The following is an 18457-nucleotide window of genomic DNA, read 5'->3' on the forward strand; positions in this document are numbered from 1 at the left end:
ATCCTCAACAGTTATCCATCTTGTTATTATTGTATAGCATCGATAAAATACTACCCAAATTAGGGGTTCAAGTGGTTGTGTAGCGCAATATATAGCTTTTCCAACCCAATTGTCAACCTCACCTTCGAGCGGCGAATCACGTTTAACTAACAGGCGAGTGGAGAGAGGGATGGCCTGAAGGTTTAATGTGGCCATATCAATCGTTCGCGAGATGGTCGGGCTAGTACCATAATGGTGCTGTCTTACCTGAGCGTACCGGATCTGTATCCGGCAAAGGACCATCACATCGAGAACACTCCCCAAAGCCTCCGGGGAGTAACCTTATTGCTATAACAACAACAACTACCAAAATTAGTTGGGAAAAATACTTATACCTTTTCGTTGGCAAAATAATAAGCAGGTTTATATGTATGTATTGCAATACACATGTCACAGCAAATCGACAATTTGTGTAGGGTCGGCCACAGGTCACCTTTTATCGGCTAGTTCGAAAACGATCTATCTCAACAAACAATAGAAAGAAGTCATCTATCAGAAAGCGACTGGAGAGCGCCTTTCAAAGCGAATTTTTAATGAATTCGCCTAGGCGCTCTCTCACAGAAATTGTTTCCTAAACGAGCTGATCCATTGAACTGAGAACTTGAGTGCCACTTAATTTACATGTATTCACAATTTTTATTGAAAACAATCTTTTTACAAATAAGTCTTTTTGATACATACACACATACGAGTAGAAAAGGTCAAGAGTAGATGCAAACAAATTTTACAACAAACTGAGATTCATAAAACATATCGAGTGAGTTTGATATATTTCTCCATGATGGTATAATCGTCTAGTAGTTGCGCTTCACTTGTCCCGTCCGGAAGAGAATATCCAAAGTATTTAGGAAATCGCGATAGTTAAATTCCAATTGCAGACCTACATGTGTTCGAATGAAGATATAATCATTTACCAGCATCCTAGCTTATTGTCAGACACTACTTACCGCGTTGTGCGCCGAAACACTTGCATACCGCATCCAACTCGCGGCTACTAACCATATTATGCATTTCACGTACAGTCAACGCACGCAGTAGCTGATTTCGTCTTATTGTGCCACAATTCTCACGATCAAAGTCCTGGAAGACTTGTTTCAAATTAGAAATTTCGTCTGGTTTGCGAGCCAACTTCATAAGAGCTTGTGAGCAAAGTGTTCGCTCTTCAAAATTAAGGAAACACTCGAAACAATCTAGGTTGGCTAAATGTATTAGAGGCACGGCTGTAACCTGTTTATCGCCCATAGAAGTTTCAATTTCAATAAAAACTTCATCCAATGCATGACAGAAATCACGATAAAGCATGCAACAAGCACGTTTTGGAGATCGGAAGCTGGAAATTAAAAACGTTATAATATTTTTTCACGATTCACGAGTGGCATCTACATTGGTCTGAATTTAAGTTCCCTGCAAAGTTAACAAGGGTCTGCCAAATGACGTTGAACAACACCACCAGATCCGTAAGGATTTTGAAGGACTTCTCCGAGCCATTCGAAATAAGAGGCGACTTCAGACCTAATGCTGGAGAAGAAAATTCTTCCTGCTGCTGATATTGATATCATTGTCCTTAACAAACGCGACATGAGTTCTGCTCTCTCTGGATTAGATAGAGAGGCAAAAAAGTGGGTCTTGCGGTAAATAAGGACACGACGAAGTATTTGTTGTCATCCAAAAAATAATGGGCCCTGGACTACCACGTCACTGTCCTCTCTCAACGACCGAAAGTAACGCTCTACAAGTTGTTCATCATATCCGACCTGATGTATGGTTTGGAATCATGGATGGTGTCGAGAGAAGATGAGATGGTTCTTGGAGTGTTGGAGATAACAGTTTTCCGGAAGATGTATGACTATGTCCGTGATGCCGGCGACGAGCACCAAAATTGGTATAATGATGAGCTGTATGAGCTTTACGCACATATGAAGAAAGTGCAATGAATAAAAGCCTAAAAGCTTTGCTGACTAGTTCATGTTATACGAATACGCGAAGACGCTCCGTCAAAGAAACTATTTCAATCGCTACCACAGTTTGGGAGCAGAGGAGGGGGGAGCCCTCCACTGACTTGGGAGAGGCAGGATGAAGACTTCATCTCCCTTGGTCCTCATGATTGGCGTCAGTTATCGCGTAACAAGGATAGCATTGTTACGAAACGGATAAAATTGCTTAGGCGGTTAAGCGTCAATTAATGGTGAAAATGGTTTACATAGGTCAGCGTCTTAAGCTGTAGAGCGTGAATGAGAAATATCCTATTAGGAGGAAGCCTTTGCTTCTGCCTGTAGCACTCAGTCTCTTATCTCATAAGTGCTAAATAAGGAGTATTCACGTTCTTCGTGGATGTTTGAGCAGTTGCGGGTTCGCTAAATGAAATGTTGAAAGTCTATTGATCATAACTAGCAAATGAAAGGTAACGTTGGCGAGGGCTGGGACTAAATCCACTTATGCCGAAACTATTCGTAATCCTTTTACTATGGTTCTCAAACTTCACGTTCTGCGCAAGTTACATCCATGACAACCTCAAGGTCTTCTATATTGACTTCGAGTAATACCGAGACCGCGTCAACATCGGCAACTCTGTCGAATACCTTGAATAATTCCCAACAATAAGCACCGGAAATTGTTGGGGGATCACCTCCTAGAGATCTCACCGTGGTACCGCCGAACAAGTCGACGCTTATCGATTGAGACTACGATTGGTAATATTATTTCCTTCACAACGTGTTATATATATATGTATAACATGTTAAATTTTAGGAAGTTCAAGTTTTTTGAAGAAGGCAGCATCTCGTCTTTTAAAACTGAAACGTCTAGTAAGTTTTTCGAACAACTTATAGACAAACCCTTCTGGCCAGGTAGGATAATGGCTCACGAGTTTGAATATAGACATTGAGAACGGATCCAAAATGTAGCACAAATCCCTCAACCTGACACCGCTTCAAAAACTGAAGAACAAAACCTGCTTCACTGTCTATTACCAAAACGTAAGGGGTTTGAAGACTCAATTTGTTGATCTACTTCTAATAAGTCTCGACCTTACTTACAATACCATCGATTTTACCGAGACCTGGCTAAAATCGCATGTATTCAGCACTAAAATTCTGTTTAGTTAGTAAAGTGAATCCAGACATTCAGTTTCAAGAATTTAATAAACGCTCGATGGAAGGGGGGGGGGGATCTATTAAGAGGATATATCGCCTCCCATATTGTATTGGATGCATCACATCTCAAAGCAAGTACGCCGTCTCCCAGTGTTGTTATTGTTGTTGTAGCAATAAGGTTACTCCCCCGAAGGCTTTTTTTTGATAGTCCTTTGCCGGATAAAGATCCGGTACGCTCAGGTAACACAGCACCATTAAGGTGCTAGCCCGACCATCTCGGGAACGATTTATATGGCCACATTAAACCTTCAGGCCATCCCTCCCTCCCCACCCCCAGGTTCCATGAGGAGCTTGGGGTCGCCAGAGCCTCGTCTGTTAGTGAAACAGGATTCGCCGCGGATAGGTGATGTTGACAATTGGGTTTGGAGAAGCTATATATTGTGCTGGCTGCCTGAAGGCCCTCGAATCTGGTATTTTAGTCGCCTCTTACGACAGGCATACCTACCGCGGATAAATTCTGACCCCCTCACCCGCTGGGGGGGCCGTCTCCCAGTCGCAATTTTTTTTTAATCCTGACCTGCCTATGAAGCTACATGTAGTGGTGATTATGTTTGGTCAATCGTGCCATGACAAATGCAAAGTAGTATATGTGTTTTTTGCCTAAATATGTGTTCTCGAATTCTCAACCCTGACAAATCTACTTACATATTGCATATAGCTGTTGCCTCTTCTGGTGTTAGATTGATGCGGGCATTACTCAAACCGCGCTTGAAATCAATTTCCAAAATATCACCCTCACGATGTCGATCATAATCTTGCAGGAAATCAATAATATTAATGCTACGGGTTATAGCTTGTCGCTTTATGTTCGATAGTAATTTAATGATGTATTCCTCGCTATAATTGTTACCACTATCTTTGCTAATTGCCGGACAATCAGCTTTAAGAGCTTCCGGATGTGGTTTCAATTTTGGTAGAGCATATTCCGCAGGATCGGCGTGTTCAAGGAATTTTGTATAATTGAAGCCTAGCTCATTGCCATACCGAGCCAGCAGCGCGTTCAGCTCATTGTTGGACAACAAAATACCGTTAGTGAGGAATACTTGATTGGCCTGATTGCAGTTGACATGACCACAATTCAATCTAAGCAGAAAATTAGTGTTTGCATGTGGGGTTAACAAAGTTGAGATAAGCTTCAGCGACGAAAACTCACTTGTCATAGTTGCGGAAGAATGGATGTAAATGAAGTCGACGATTTCGTATGCGAATTTGTATGCGCTGTAAAGCCTCCTCACAATAATTACGCATGCCCTCTTCAGCTTGATCCCAGTCCAATGCGCCGTCACGAGGCATAAACTTAATGTAGTCGGGTGGCGATTGTACTTCCAGAAGTGGTGTCTTCTCCAAGTGTTTAACGGTAAAAACTATTGCAAAAAGAGATGAGGAAGGGTTAAGGGCTGGCATGATTTGAAAAAGTGCAAACCCTAAAATAAAACGTTTATTTTCATATTTGCTTTATTTGTATTTGACGTAATCGGACTTTGCGAGCTCGAGCTGTTTTTAAAGCACACATTTAAAGGGCTTTCTTATGTTGGATTTGTAGCTGAGCGCATAGTTCCAAGGCCAGTATCTCTACAGACGTAGCCAGTAATGTGACCAATTCGTATACCAAGACGTCCACCAATACACTTTTCACTCAGTGTTCAGCATCTGATAAATTAGGGGCTCCAAGAGTATGGGAGGGGCCCCACTATAGGACTTCCAAAGAAACAACCCGAGAAGACCATAATGCCACCTCATCGATAAGAACAGACAAGGTATTTGCAGAAGATAAGGTCAAGGTGCAGATAATTAAGGTCGCGTTCTCTTAGCTTGCACCCAGATCCAGTGATGAACCCTGAACCATCATGAATATGTGGGATGGTTAAGTTGATCGCCTGTGCACACGGATGTAATGAGCTGTAAATGACAGTGGTAGAAGTTGTTGAGAAGCGTGGGAGCGCGACCCATATGGGTTTCAGTAACCCCAACGGAGCCAGCAGAAATATTCACCCTTATCGCGAAGTTCACGCGGAAAAGTGTTCGCCTTCACTTCTTTTGTTCGGGTGAAATTTTTCCGCCTATCGGCAATTTCGGGCGAACAAAAGTTCACTTCGAAACAGCTGATGCTCTATTGTGAATTGGCAGTGAACAAATAATTTACTTACAATTGTGTAAATTTTGTAACCAAGCATATATTTCCTTAAAATACAACAAAAATAGAAATAAAAAATTTATAAAATAATGTTTAGTATTGAAATTAGGTTGGTATTGATTGAGGGCGGGGAGAATATAAATGTGAAAGCGATTCGGAGGCAATTAAGGGACAGTTCTAACCCTTTGGAGCTGAATGATTCACTGTAAGCTAAAAATTACTTTTTTCAGCACTTTTGAATAACAAGTTAATTGTTTTTTAATTTGCTTTCGCCAATATTACAGGCTAAACAAGCCGGCATTCCAATATTTGCTAGATATTCTTACCAACTCCTTGCCTCCATTGAAGCAAAAATTTGGAGTTACACCAATTGTAAAGTTCAGTACATATTTTCGTTTTTTCGCATAGGGAAAATGCGTTGGAAAGGACTATGAAGTGAGTCTTAGCCAATCTTGTTTCAGTAACATGCTCAACATTTTGGAACCTTTGCTTTGTCCACAATGGATAACTTGGCCGACTGATACGTTGTTATAAAAAGTAGAATTTACATACTTAGCAATATAGGAATTTCACTTTTTTCCACTCAGCTTCCGATTATGCATTATTTATTGATTTATTTCTAATAATAAAAGTACATATAATTATAAGAGTATCAAATTTCAAAACAAAAAATTATTTACATTTTGTTTTTCTCTCGTTCGCCTGTAAATTATAAGTGAACAAATTTGGGTTTCCCCGCTGTTCATTTCGCCCGAATAAAGAGTTGCCGATAAGGTGGAATCTTTTTCGAACACGAAAAATTGTTTCGCCACCCTCTGCGATAGGCACCCTTATCGCGAGTTTTGTTTTCACCCGAAAATATTCACAGTTTTTGTTCACCCTATCGGAGAGGATGGCGAAAAAATTTTTCGTGTTCGAAAAAGATTTCACCTTATCGGCAACTCTTTGTTCCGGCGAAATGAACAGCGGGGAAGCCCAAATTTGTTCACTTATATTTTACAGGCGAACGAGAGGAAAAGAAAATGCTAAGTCAAGGCGAATTCATTACAGGTGGTGTTATGCCATCAGCTGATTGCTTCTTCTTGATAACTTTCCATACAAAGCCTTGTACAACAAAATGTCAGTTAATCGAAATCTATGAAAATTTTCTTTTGACTTGACATTCATCTGCACGGCGAATTGATTGAATTCGCTTTGCCACCACCTGGTATAGATTCGCCTTGATGCTAAGTAATTTTTTGTTTTGAAATTTGATACTCTTATGATTATATGTACTTTTATTATTAGAAATACATCAATAACTAATGCACAATCGGAAGCTGAGTGGAAAAAAGTGAAATTCCTGTATTCCTAAGTATGTAAATTCTATTTTTTATGACAACGTATCAGTCGGCCAAGTTATCCATTGTGGACAAAGCGACGGTTCCAAAATGTTGAACACCACACTGAAACAAGATTGGCTAAGACTCACTTATAGTCCTTTCCAACGCATTTTCCCTATGCGAAAAAGCGAATACATGTACTCAACTTTACAATTGGTGGAACCCCAAATTTTTGTGTCAATGGTGGCAAGGAGTTGGTAAGAATATCTAGCCAATATTAGAATGCCGGCTTGTTTAGCCTGTAATATTGGCGAACGCTAATTGAATAAAAATTAACTTGTTATTCAAAAGTGCTGACAATAGTAATTTTTAGTTTACAGTGAATCAATTAGCTCCAAAGGGTTAGAACTGCCCCTTTATTGTTCCGAATTGCTTTCACATTTATATTCTCCTCGCGCTCAATCAATACCAACCTAATTGCAATACTCAACATTATTTTATAAATTTTGTATTTCTTTTTTTTTGTTGTATTTTAAGGAAATATATAATTTGTTACAAAATTTATACAATTGTAAGTAAATTATTTGTTCACTGCTAATTCACAATAGAGAATCAGCTGTTTCGAAGTGAACTTTTGTTCGCCCGAAATTGCCGATAGGCGGAAAAAGTTCACCCGAACAAAAGAAGTGAAGGCGAACACTTTTCCGCGTGAACTTCGCGATAAGTGTGAGGGTGAACGAAAACTGTGAATATTTTCGGGTGAAAATAAAACTCGCGATAAGGGTGATTGGGTCCGTTCCGCAAACTCAACCCTGTTCTCTCGGCAAAGAATTTATAGGTTGGCAACGTTCATACAACGCTGGTAGTCTTAAGGCCATGGCCTTGTAAATCTATATGGCTTTGAAGAGCTAAACTCATGATATACAAACTAGATACGTAAGCTTTCAACCTGACGTCACTTGAAGAGAGAATAAGCCTCCCAGCTTACATGGGTTAGAGGTGGACGACAGCAACGCGGGAAACTAAGTGGTTAGGCTTCGTCAAGGTAAGAAGAAAATTATACACCGAGAGCAAGGTTATTAGCGAAGACAAAGGTCACGCGACTCTCACAGAGTAAAGCTTAAAACAAAGGTGATTAGGCTCCTCTAAAGCAAATATTAGAAATACGAACTGGAGACAACCAAGCTACTCTAAAAGCCTTTTATGTGAGTAACACCAAGTCATTACCTGAATGCCGGGAATATCTCGATGAGAGGGATATTGAAGAAAACTTTAGAGTTGATGAGCTGGCCAGATGGGGTTCGACCGTCCAGATATATATTCGAAAGCTAAACATACCAACCAAAAAAACTATAAAGTTTTCAAATGATCTCAAAAAGGGGCTGAAACAATCCGGAAATCATTCCGAATAAACGATATAGCACCGAAAATAGTTCGGAAACATTCTGTTTCTTCTTTCTCTTTACCGATTAGGAGACACACCGAAGCTTTTGGAGTTTTATCGATGACGATGGTCCTTTTCAGATTAAGATACTACCCTACCATTTCGGGAACGATTTGGTAAAACCACGTTGTACCCTTTAGTTCATCCAATCCCTTCTTTCCGTGAGAAATTGAAGGTCGTCAGAGCCTCATCTGCTAAAAAAAGAAGATTCGCCACAGGTAGCGGACGTTGACTAAATGGCTGGAGAAGTTATAAATTGCGCTGGCAACGTACTGAAAGGTTGCGCTACAAATTCTTAAAACTCTCCAAAACGATCGCAACATTATCCTGAACTAAACCATGTACAAGGTTAAGGGAGTGTTCAAAGATGAGTTGTTGTTAAAAGATGAGTTCTTTTCACTAATCACAGGTGGTCGGCCATCATAGTCGCTATATGGTGGCTATTCGTCACCCTCAATGACAGCTACCAGTTAAATTTTCCAGTCTTTTCCATATCAAAGAACTAAAACTGTGATAGATCATTTACCAATAATTTTTCTTGCAGAGTACTTACCTCGATCGATTTCATCCTGAAATGGGCGCCAGATAACGCGATTCGAATCGATTGGATCGATGTAGCGGCTAATTAGTAAATTCATCTCACGTTGTGTTAGATGCTTATGTACACCCATATTATCTAAGGCACGTTCGAATTGATTCTTTGTTATTGTACCAGTATTTAAGTGATCGAAACATTCCAGAAACTCTTTAACCCGTACGCGGCGTTTAAAAATATAATTTTGTATACAAAATATAAGATCGCATACATCCTTATTCTCTTTCGGATGATTACATAGATCGGGAAATGCTTTAACTGCCATTCGTGTACCGCTCACTGTTGGCAGCTCAGAAAACTCGAGGTCTACCAACCGGCCTGGAAAGTCTTTGATGATTAACTGTAATGGTTCGGCAGATAAATAGCACAAATGTTTAAGAATATGGGATTAGTCCTCACTTTTGTCTCGGACTCACCATGTCGTCACCTAATAAATTATTTTCTTTCAAATAATCCAATATATTTTGTATGTGCTTTACAAAGGCTACATAATTAACAGTAAATGAATCCTTCATATAACGTTTGAGCAGCAGCAGGAAATCATCATCTGATATAGGGATCTTCATGAAGTGTAGTACCCGAGAGAAATGAGCAATTGTTACGACACCAACATTTTGAGATACCTTAAATTTAGTTTGATATAATTTTGCTTAATTTGATGAAGCATTTTTTTTGATTGTATGAGCTCGCCTCGGCATCCAAGAAGCATAGAAAATTTAATTACGTTTGGATTTACGATATTGTCAATCGAATATGTGAATATGATGCAAGAGAGGTTTCAGAAATAACAGACGGGGCGAATGGAGTATAGGAGAGTGGAGTATACTAGAGAAAAAAGATTGGGCTACGTCCTTCTGCCACACTTCAGTATCGTACCTAATAACCTTTGCCTAGGTTAGGCTGGCAATAAAGACCTTACATATACTGAATATGTGCCCCAAACGGAAAAACGTAATCCAGAACCAGGATCTTTTCTATAAAATAATTTTGTTATCTTGGGGAATGCTAGAAGTTTTATAGGACATAACATAATTCCTGCCTTGAGACCTCTGCCGCCCAAGGTAGCCTGAGCCTTGACGTCGCGTGTGCAGGAGAAGAAAACATATTGCGGGCATTTCCTACAACTGATGAAATTGACGAGGCCTAGTTTCACAAGTATAGATCCTCAATAGATCTCTAAACGACGAGCATTTGCAGCCTTTCGCAATATCTCCTTTATTTGCTTTCTATCTAAGAAGACTTAGCTCACTCTTAGCTTCAAGTTTCATATTTCCGTAATTTGCTCCAGTCCATTGTCCTAGGGTTTCTAAATTTCCTTTCCATTTCAACCACATTTGAGGGAATGCTTAAGTGCATGCTATGAGAAGGATGACCTCTCAAGGAGCCTCTTCAGAATTCAATGTAGTGCAGTAGACTACGCGTCTATATCACCACTTCACCACAAATTGTAGTTCGATTTCGCATTCGCGCCTATGGGAAACCGTATTTTGCGCCTCTCCTAATCTACTAGCCTCCTAAACTCTTCTGGTGGCCTTCCGCGTAGTGTACGATGTAGCACTATGATAGCACTAGGACTTCCTCTTTTATCCTTCCTTTGGCCATCAACGCTAAGTATCCAGTTCTGAAGTTTGACACCATACATAGGCGTCCAAAAATTGTGTGCGCGTGGAGTCCATACATTTAGCGCAATGCGTGAGTCGATATACTCGAGTTACCTTAAAATTGCGTGTCTGTTTATTCAGGTGCAGCTCATCCTTCGCCTTTACCAAACATGAGATTATACCTTGACGTTTGGTATCGTGGGTACTTAAGCTTTTTCCACCACTTCAAACTGTGCTACGTGACTTAACCCACCCCATTGTACCTCCCGTTGAATTGGGGGATGGATACGGAGTATTTCATTCGCTCCGCATCATATTAAGGAGATCCCTTTCTAGTGATCACTACTTAAGGGATTGCTGTGATTTTCAGAACAATTAATTTGTCTTAGCAGATTCGGAGACGGTTTAAAATATGTTAGTCCCAACAATATGTAAAAAAAAATTAAAAATAGTGGACACTTTAATAGGATAGGTTAGGTTAGGTTGAACCGGCCGGTCAATAAAGACTTCACATAGACTGAATGTGTCCATAATGTTACTAGCATTCGTTTCACGACCAAACCGAAGAACCCCAATAAGGTACCAGGACCTATGTTATAGAATAACTCCGTCCTCTTGGCAAATACTATAAGTTTTCTAGGACCTAGCTTAATTGCAGCCTCGAGATCTGTCGCCCTAATAACTGAAGCCTTGGCCTGGCGATATTTTCCCTATTTATTAGTCGTAGCACCTGGTTAATGTATTGATCTGATGGGATTTATTTCAGGTCACTCAGTGTCTAACGTCTGAATGGAGATGTAGCGATACACAAATTATTGAACTTACTATTTCATAGTCTTGAAAGTATGGAAGCAATGGCAAATTGATGCACTGAGAAATTTTTATGAGTAACAAACATAAACGACGCCGATCTTCAGGTCGCGCTATAACATTAATATGCATAGGATCATTCCATTCCAAACCGGTGACCAAGTCTTTTTTGTTGGTTGATGTAGCTGTAGAGAAAATAAAGTTTTGGAAATATTTCAGAAATGTTTCAAGCTTAATAAAAATATGAATAACTCACGTTCCTGGCAGACAACTTTACAAAATTGTTGGTAGGCAACACGGCCATCACGCAAACGGAAATAGTCGGTTACTTCACAAAGTTCAAAGTCCGATAGACCAACAATATTCTTATATTTGCCTAAAACGCTGATGAAAAGCGAGTCTAAGGATGAAAAAATAGTAAAAATGTAATAAACTAGTCATATGATTTATACTTAAAAATGGGTTCATTGGATTTAGCGGGTCACAACAAGCTCAACGAAAATTTTGTTTAGATGGACAACTATGATATTTTAAGGGAACGGATGGAGGCTTTCCAATGATGTACATATGTTACTTCGATTGATCATATATGGTAGGGGATGATTTATCGTGAGAGCAAGAATCCAGATGATATTAATGGAGATCGACCGCTTAAGTCAATAGTGGCTTGAAGGTCCATTCCTCGTTATGCCAAAAGGACGTTCCGGAGCTAACAGAACGCTGGTAATACATACATAACTAGCGATAATTCTAAACGATGTTTATTATTTTCTGTCTAATATATGTGTGGTCACAAACCATAATCGCCTAACTCCAGTTAGGACAAAATTTAGTTATTAGTGCCAGCATGTTCAGCGTAATCAATTCTATGGGTCATCCACTTTTTATGTCTGTATCTTTTTTTAGAAAAAAGTTATTAAAAAAAAACCTAACAGCTGAAATTATTTTTTCCCTTGGTTGTTTTGGCATAAAAGCCTAACTCATAAACTCTCCGTCAAAGTATCCTAGCTCAAGTTAAGCATTTTCATAATTTAGTTCCTTTGTGTGGCACAACAGCCTATTTCAACTTAAGATTGTAACTTATTTTTTCCATTACGACATATATAAATTTAAGTCGTTATTACAAAACGTAGCGCCAAATATATTTTTTTTGTATCTTGAGTTAGGCTGTTATTCCGAATTACAATAACCGCCATTGGCTAGCATAAAATAAGTTAAATTATTTTTCCATAGGAAAATTTGAAAATATACATACGTTCTTATTTCAAATTTTATTTCAAAAAAACCTGTACCTAAGTAGACATAGGTTTTTGTATTCAATAATATATTTTTTTAAACAAATCATTAAGTTGAGTTAAGTTGTGTCAGAGAGTTGTGCAGCTTATATAGCAATTATTTAAGGGATATTTCTTGTGAAAAGTGATAAAAAAATGTCCGACAGAGCAGCAAAAATGGTTGAATGGCTAGGTCATTGGCAGAGCGTCGAAACAACGAAGGTAAGTTAATAAAATTAATTAAATGAAATAAGGTTGTCCTTGTTATTTTGCAAATCAAAATTATTTGCATGTAATTTGAAAATTGAAAGAGTGACATAACCCCAAGGCCAAACATTTTTATTATGGCACAACCAACCTTATTTCTAGTGTCGTTTTTAATATTTTAAATTAAAACGTTTAAGCACCCTCGGAATTTTAAACATTTTCGTATTTAAATTGCAATGTTGTATTTATCTATAACCCAAACAAAAAACTAAACAATTGTTTTCAATTTTACTATTTTCACTATTGGTACAATTGGAACATCTCATGTCGAAAATGCCAGCTCCAACATTCAAAAATACCGAGATGCTAACGAACCAGAAAACTTTATTCCTGAAAGGCCTTGCGATGGGTGATTCCAAAATTATTACTCCAATTTTGTGCCATGTGTACAAAATGAAACAATGCCATCAATCCACGGAATCGAGCTTAATTTAGCGGTTATTGAAAGTAAGCATTTTATGCAGATTATGCCAGAGTTTAAAATATTTATTACTAAAATTTACGAGGGTAACTTTTATTTTAACTAGGTTTGCATAATCCAAAAGAAATTAGTCATGAGGAACATGAAGACGTCCTTCCTCAAAGTGCAGAATTTGACTCAGACAACTCCATAAGGGATCCGGACTTTAATTTATCACGATCTGCTACTAGTATGGATTGCTCATCAAATGACGAAGAAACTTCTCACCAGCCTGATAATTTAAACGGCCTTGCGAAACCAAAATCAAAGTCAAAGAAAAGGCTTCGCTGTGACCTTAGAAATAGGGGAAAATCATACACAACGCGTTCAGGTAGGATAGTTAAAACCAGGGTCTGCAATCCAACGTTTGATTTATGTAGAAACAAATGCAAAGAGAAATTTACAACTGAACAAATAGAATCTCTATTTAAACATTACTGGTCTCTGGGAAGTTATGACCAAAGAATTTGATACATTGGTTCATTAGTAGCTGTTGGAGATAAAAAATGTGATACCCTATGCAAAACAGCAGAACGCAAACGAAATCGAGAAAATTCAACGCAATATTCATTCCAGATTAATAGTAATACAATCAAAGTATGCAAAAAACAGTTTAGGCAATGTTTCGATGAAAGTGATAGCTTTATTAAATCGGTCGTTAAAAAAAAAATTAGTTGTCCGTCTATGCAATTCAGTGATCATGAGGCAAGCATACTTCTACATCTAAGATTGATGCTTCGATGGAAAATGAAATTAAAGAACACATTTTAAGTTTTCCCGCATACGAAAGTCATTAAAACCGGCGCGATACTTCTCAAAAATATTTACCTGCTAGTCTCAAGTATTGTCTATGCACCGCCTTTACAAGGAAAAAGTAAGCAATCCAGTAAGCCTATCTAAATACTCTGAAATTTTCAAAACTGTTGGTCTTAAGTTTAAAGAACCTAAGGTAGACACTTGTAGCACCTGCGACACCTACGTTGCAAGATAAAAATCGCTCTAACCGAGGATGAAAAAGCTTCATTGATTGAGCAAAAAGGAATTCATATAGCTAAAGCTGAATTGGCTTATGAATCTAAACGACCAGATAAAAAGCGCTCGGTGGAATCGAACACTATTAAAAGTTTTGCATTCGATTACCAACACCTTTTCTTCGAAATTCTATAAGTTTCTACAAAAGACAACTATGGACGTTTAATTTAACGGTTCACGATCTTGCAACTAATGCAGCAAAATGCTTCATGTGGCACGAAGCTATGGCTAGACGTGGTGGAAATGAAATTTCCTCGTGTCTTTTTAAATTGTTAAAAATATTGCCAGCAGAAACGAAAACAGTTACATTTTATAGCGATTCGTGCGCATGGCAAAATACAAATTCGTTTGTTTCTGCCATGCTCATTTCATTTATTTCCAATGCGTCTACATTGGATCACATTGACCACAAATTCCTGGAACCCGGCCATACACATATGGAGTGCGATAGTGATCACGCCCTTATTGAGCGAAAGAAAAAAAAAAAACAAATGTCGAAATTGAGACCCCAAGAGATTGGTACCAATTCGTAAATACTATTGGACCCAAATTGCAAACTATTGAAATGCAGCCAAATGATTTTTATAACTTTTCGGACTTATCCAAATCAAAACTTTCTTGGAAACGTTTCAATGAGGATGACCAAAAATTTGTATGGCACGATATTCGATGGCTTCGTTATACCAAGATGTCCAACAAAATCCAATACAAAACTTTATTAGATAATGAAGAACCATTTAAAATCTTAAGAGGGTGTTCTATAAAAGGATTTGGAGAAATACAAAATATAAAGAACTTACCATGCATTTCTAAAGAAAAAAAGAAAGATCTTATGAACTTGAAGTAGTTTATAAAACTAGAATTTCACTCATTTTATGACAGCATTCCCACAAATATGGAGCAGCTTAATGCCCATCCCGATTTGACGGAGTGTGACAGCGACGAAGATTTTTGAAATAATATTTTTATGTATTTATAATAAAAATATGTACATGTGAATTTTTAACTGAATTGAATAAAATGGATCGTTAATATTGATAAAAATTTTTAACTGTAGTTCTAGAAACAATGGGGCATAGTTATAGTTGAAAAAGAATATGATTTTAGGTTAGTTAAAGCTTTTTGACACAATTTTATATGTGCTATCTGTCAAAAGTGCTCCAACTAACTTAAAATTACTATAAATATGCCCTTATATGTCTGTATTCCAGTATTTTTGGAAATAATAAATAAACTTACTGTGAGTCATATCGCATTTCAAGATTTACTATATAAAACTGACTTAAGTGAATAAAATTAATAAATTAAAAGTAAGGAATAATAGCATAACTACACATAAGATTTCAACTTTACGCACTTCTAAACATTTTTTTATTCGGAATAACAGCCCAACTCAAACTAAGACATTTTAAATTTTTTCATTCAATAAGTCATAACAGCCTAACTGATTTTTTCCCTTATATCTTTCAAATTAAGCAAAAACATAACAGTTTGCTTGCAAAGTTAAAAAGAATACCGATGCACCTTGTGTATTTATTAAACGATTAGCAATAAATATCATACTCTGATTTGCAGTAATGATTTGAAATTTTAAATTGGTATCCTAAAACAATTGAAAAACAGACTTAGGCGGTTATGACTTGTGACCACAGATATATTTAATGTAAATTAACAAAAAAAACAGTCACAAAACATTCCGTTATTGGTTAGTTTTGGATGATTTTAGGAGTCCATTTTAAGAAGTCCTAAAGGTGCACTGTTTTACAACATTTTTAAAACCATTTTTTTCCGTGGAGTGCGCTCCGTTGGATGCCTTTTCGGAGCCGTTCTAGGAGAGTGAGTTCACCACGCAGGGAGATCCTTACGGGAAAAACACTGCATCCAAACAGTATACCAGAGTTTAACTTAGCGAATCACATGGTCGAAAATGAATGTTCCCCAGCAAACATCAATAAAACAGTTAGTGTCCTTGATATATAAGGAAAAGGCCGACGTCTCAACGTACTCGAAAACATGGAAATCTACAAACAGAAAACATTGGACGGTAGAATAATAAACGAACAGATAAGCACAAATTCTGACACAATATTTCAGCCTTTAAAACTTGTTTACAAGTAACGAAGAAATCACACAGCTACAACAGACAAACACAAAACAATAAATGCACCATAGCAACAAACCCACAAAGAAGGTCAAACGACTAGAATTACTTACTTTTACCTGCCTCAGTCAGTCACATAAATCGATCAGCAAAAACAACCCTTGGTTCTGAGCGAACACACAGCACATACACATAAATATACACATAAATTTGGCCAATACCTGCTCATGTACCTACGAACTATAAATACAAGACAAACGACAACAACAGATCAGAACGAAAATCGACACTGATGATGGTACAATGCCGAAACCAGTTTGTCTCGAAACCAAATTTGACAAGGGATGACGGAAAATCGTTCCAATATACATCATTTATCCACGCTGTCGGAAAATCAAAATAAGTCAGTCACAAAACATTCCGTTATTAGTTAGTTTTGGATGATTTTAGGAGTTCATTTTGTTGGATGTGGCAAGGACTGTCAATACGAAGTCCTTGAGGGACTATCTGAAGCAAAATATTTAAGAAGTCCCAAAGGTGCACTGTTTTAAAACATTTACAAAATCAGTTTTTTTCGTGGAGTGCGTTCTATTGGATGTCCCTTCGGAGCCGCTCTGGAAGTGTGAGTTCGCCACGCAGGGATTTATGGTCCTATCCGTGATGCCGACGACGAGTATCAAAGTGGTTATAAGGAGGGGGTTGGAGAACTTTAGGTATATATAAGGATATTGCGACGAATAGACGCACCAAGGATTTACAGGCTAGCTTATGTGATGCATATGAGCGAAGCCACACCGGCCTAGAATAATCGCCACCGCAGTTTGGAAGCAGAGGAAGGGGCACCTCCACTGAATTGGGAGGCATGTATGTGAAGACTTGACGTATAATGGTGCTTCCAATTGGCGTCAGATGTCGTGAAACAAGGATAGCTGGTGTGACTTGTTACGGTAGTTAGGCGCCAATTAATGATGATGATGACAAAGTTGTAGACCATTACATTCTCAACAAGTACTGGCTGAAAAATTCTTGCATAGGGTCAACAGTTTCTGCGGTAAAGCGCTTTTTTCAAATTTTCTTAGTTGAGACTCTTATGTTAGTACAAATTGAAAATAAGATCGAATTGGCTTCATAAATAACGGTTCTGGCATAATCGAAGATCTAATTTGAGGTCGCGGTTCGGGGACTGTAATGCAGAAATAGTTGAACTCATGAAAAAACATTTCAGACAAGATGTGAAGAGAATATAATAAGCAAAAACTGGTGTAAAGTTTTAGAAAACGAAGTTTTTGGGTAAAACTGATTTTCATGTCCTTTGAACTTGATTATCTGTAAATGGAAACACGGGCTAAGATACCGGATACGCATGCATTTGTAGTGTAAACCAACACTAAAACACTCCCTAAAACACTCTTTGTAGTTCTATACAACATAACGGCATTCTTAATATTTGTACGTTCAAGCAATATTTTCAATTTCCGATTTCGAAATCGGGATCCGCGACTTTTGATAACTCTCTCGATGTTAGAGTGTCATGCTGTCGTATAGAATACCCGAGATTACTAGTATGAAATTTACTGAGCTATAAAGAGAAACATTTGCTCTAATATTTTGACAAACATTACCTGATATCAAACCGGTACACTTAGGATCGTGTTGCACAAAATCCGCGCGAAGATTGAAACCATAACGGAAAATTGTTGCCTGAATTTTGCGACAAGCACGCCATATTTCATTTAGATTTAAGTCTTCCTAAATATTTATTAAAAAAATAGTGGAATTAAATATAAATTTTTGGAAAAATTTCAAATTTTTTTTACCCTTTCATCGTTTTCCATTTTGAATTTTTTTACACTTTTTTTGGTTTTGAAAATTACAATATTTAGTTCTTAATTAAGTTCGGAAGTCTAATGCTTAATTTTAAGTTTAAATTGTTCAAATTTTCAAACATAAAATGTAAATACAACAAAAAAGAGTTGCACGAAAATTTATTTGTCGTAAATTATTTGTGGACAATTTTTCGTTTGAATGAAATTGACTGCAAAGATTTTCAAAAGTGTTTTTATGCTTGAACGAGTTAGAGAAAGTGAAGGGTTTCAGATATCGAGATTGTTTTTGGAGCTCAAGCATTTGAATTCTTGGAGATTAATGTTATTTTACTACATTTCCACTGGCTTCAAATACGTACTTACAAATGAGTAGTTTTAGGCTCGGTTTTTCAGTAGTTGG

At 37.7% G+C, this 18457-nt stretch overlaps 1 protein-coding gene across 1 annotated transcript; it reads right to left on the reverse strand.

Moving 5' to 3' along the window:
* Positions 1 to 784: 784 nt before the first annotated feature.
* LOC137243441 (uncharacterized) lies at positions 785 to 18173 on the reverse strand. Its single transcript, XM_067771220.1, has 10 exons — positions 18049 to 18173; positions 17854 to 17980; positions 11354 to 11497; positions 11113 to 11282; positions 9103 to 9309; positions 8645 to 9026; positions 4345 to 4555; positions 3837 to 4274; positions 987 to 1369; positions 785 to 919 (listed from the first exon to the last, which is right to left on the reverse strand). The coding sequence occupies exons 1-10, from the start codon at positions 18064 to 18066 to the stop codon at positions 834 to 836; spliced, it is 2166 nt and encodes a 721-aa protein (XP_067627321.1). The 5' UTR covers positions 18067 to 18173; the 3' UTR covers positions 785 to 833.
* Positions 18174 to 18457: the final 284 nt, after the last annotated feature.

This window comes from Eurosta solidaginis, chromosome 1 (genome assembly GCF_040869045.1).
Source record: "Eurosta solidaginis isolate ZX-2024a chromosome 1, ASM4086904v1, whole genome shotgun sequence".
Lineage (NCBI taxonomy): Eukaryota > Metazoa > Arthropoda > Insecta > Diptera > Tephritidae > Eurosta > Eurosta solidaginis.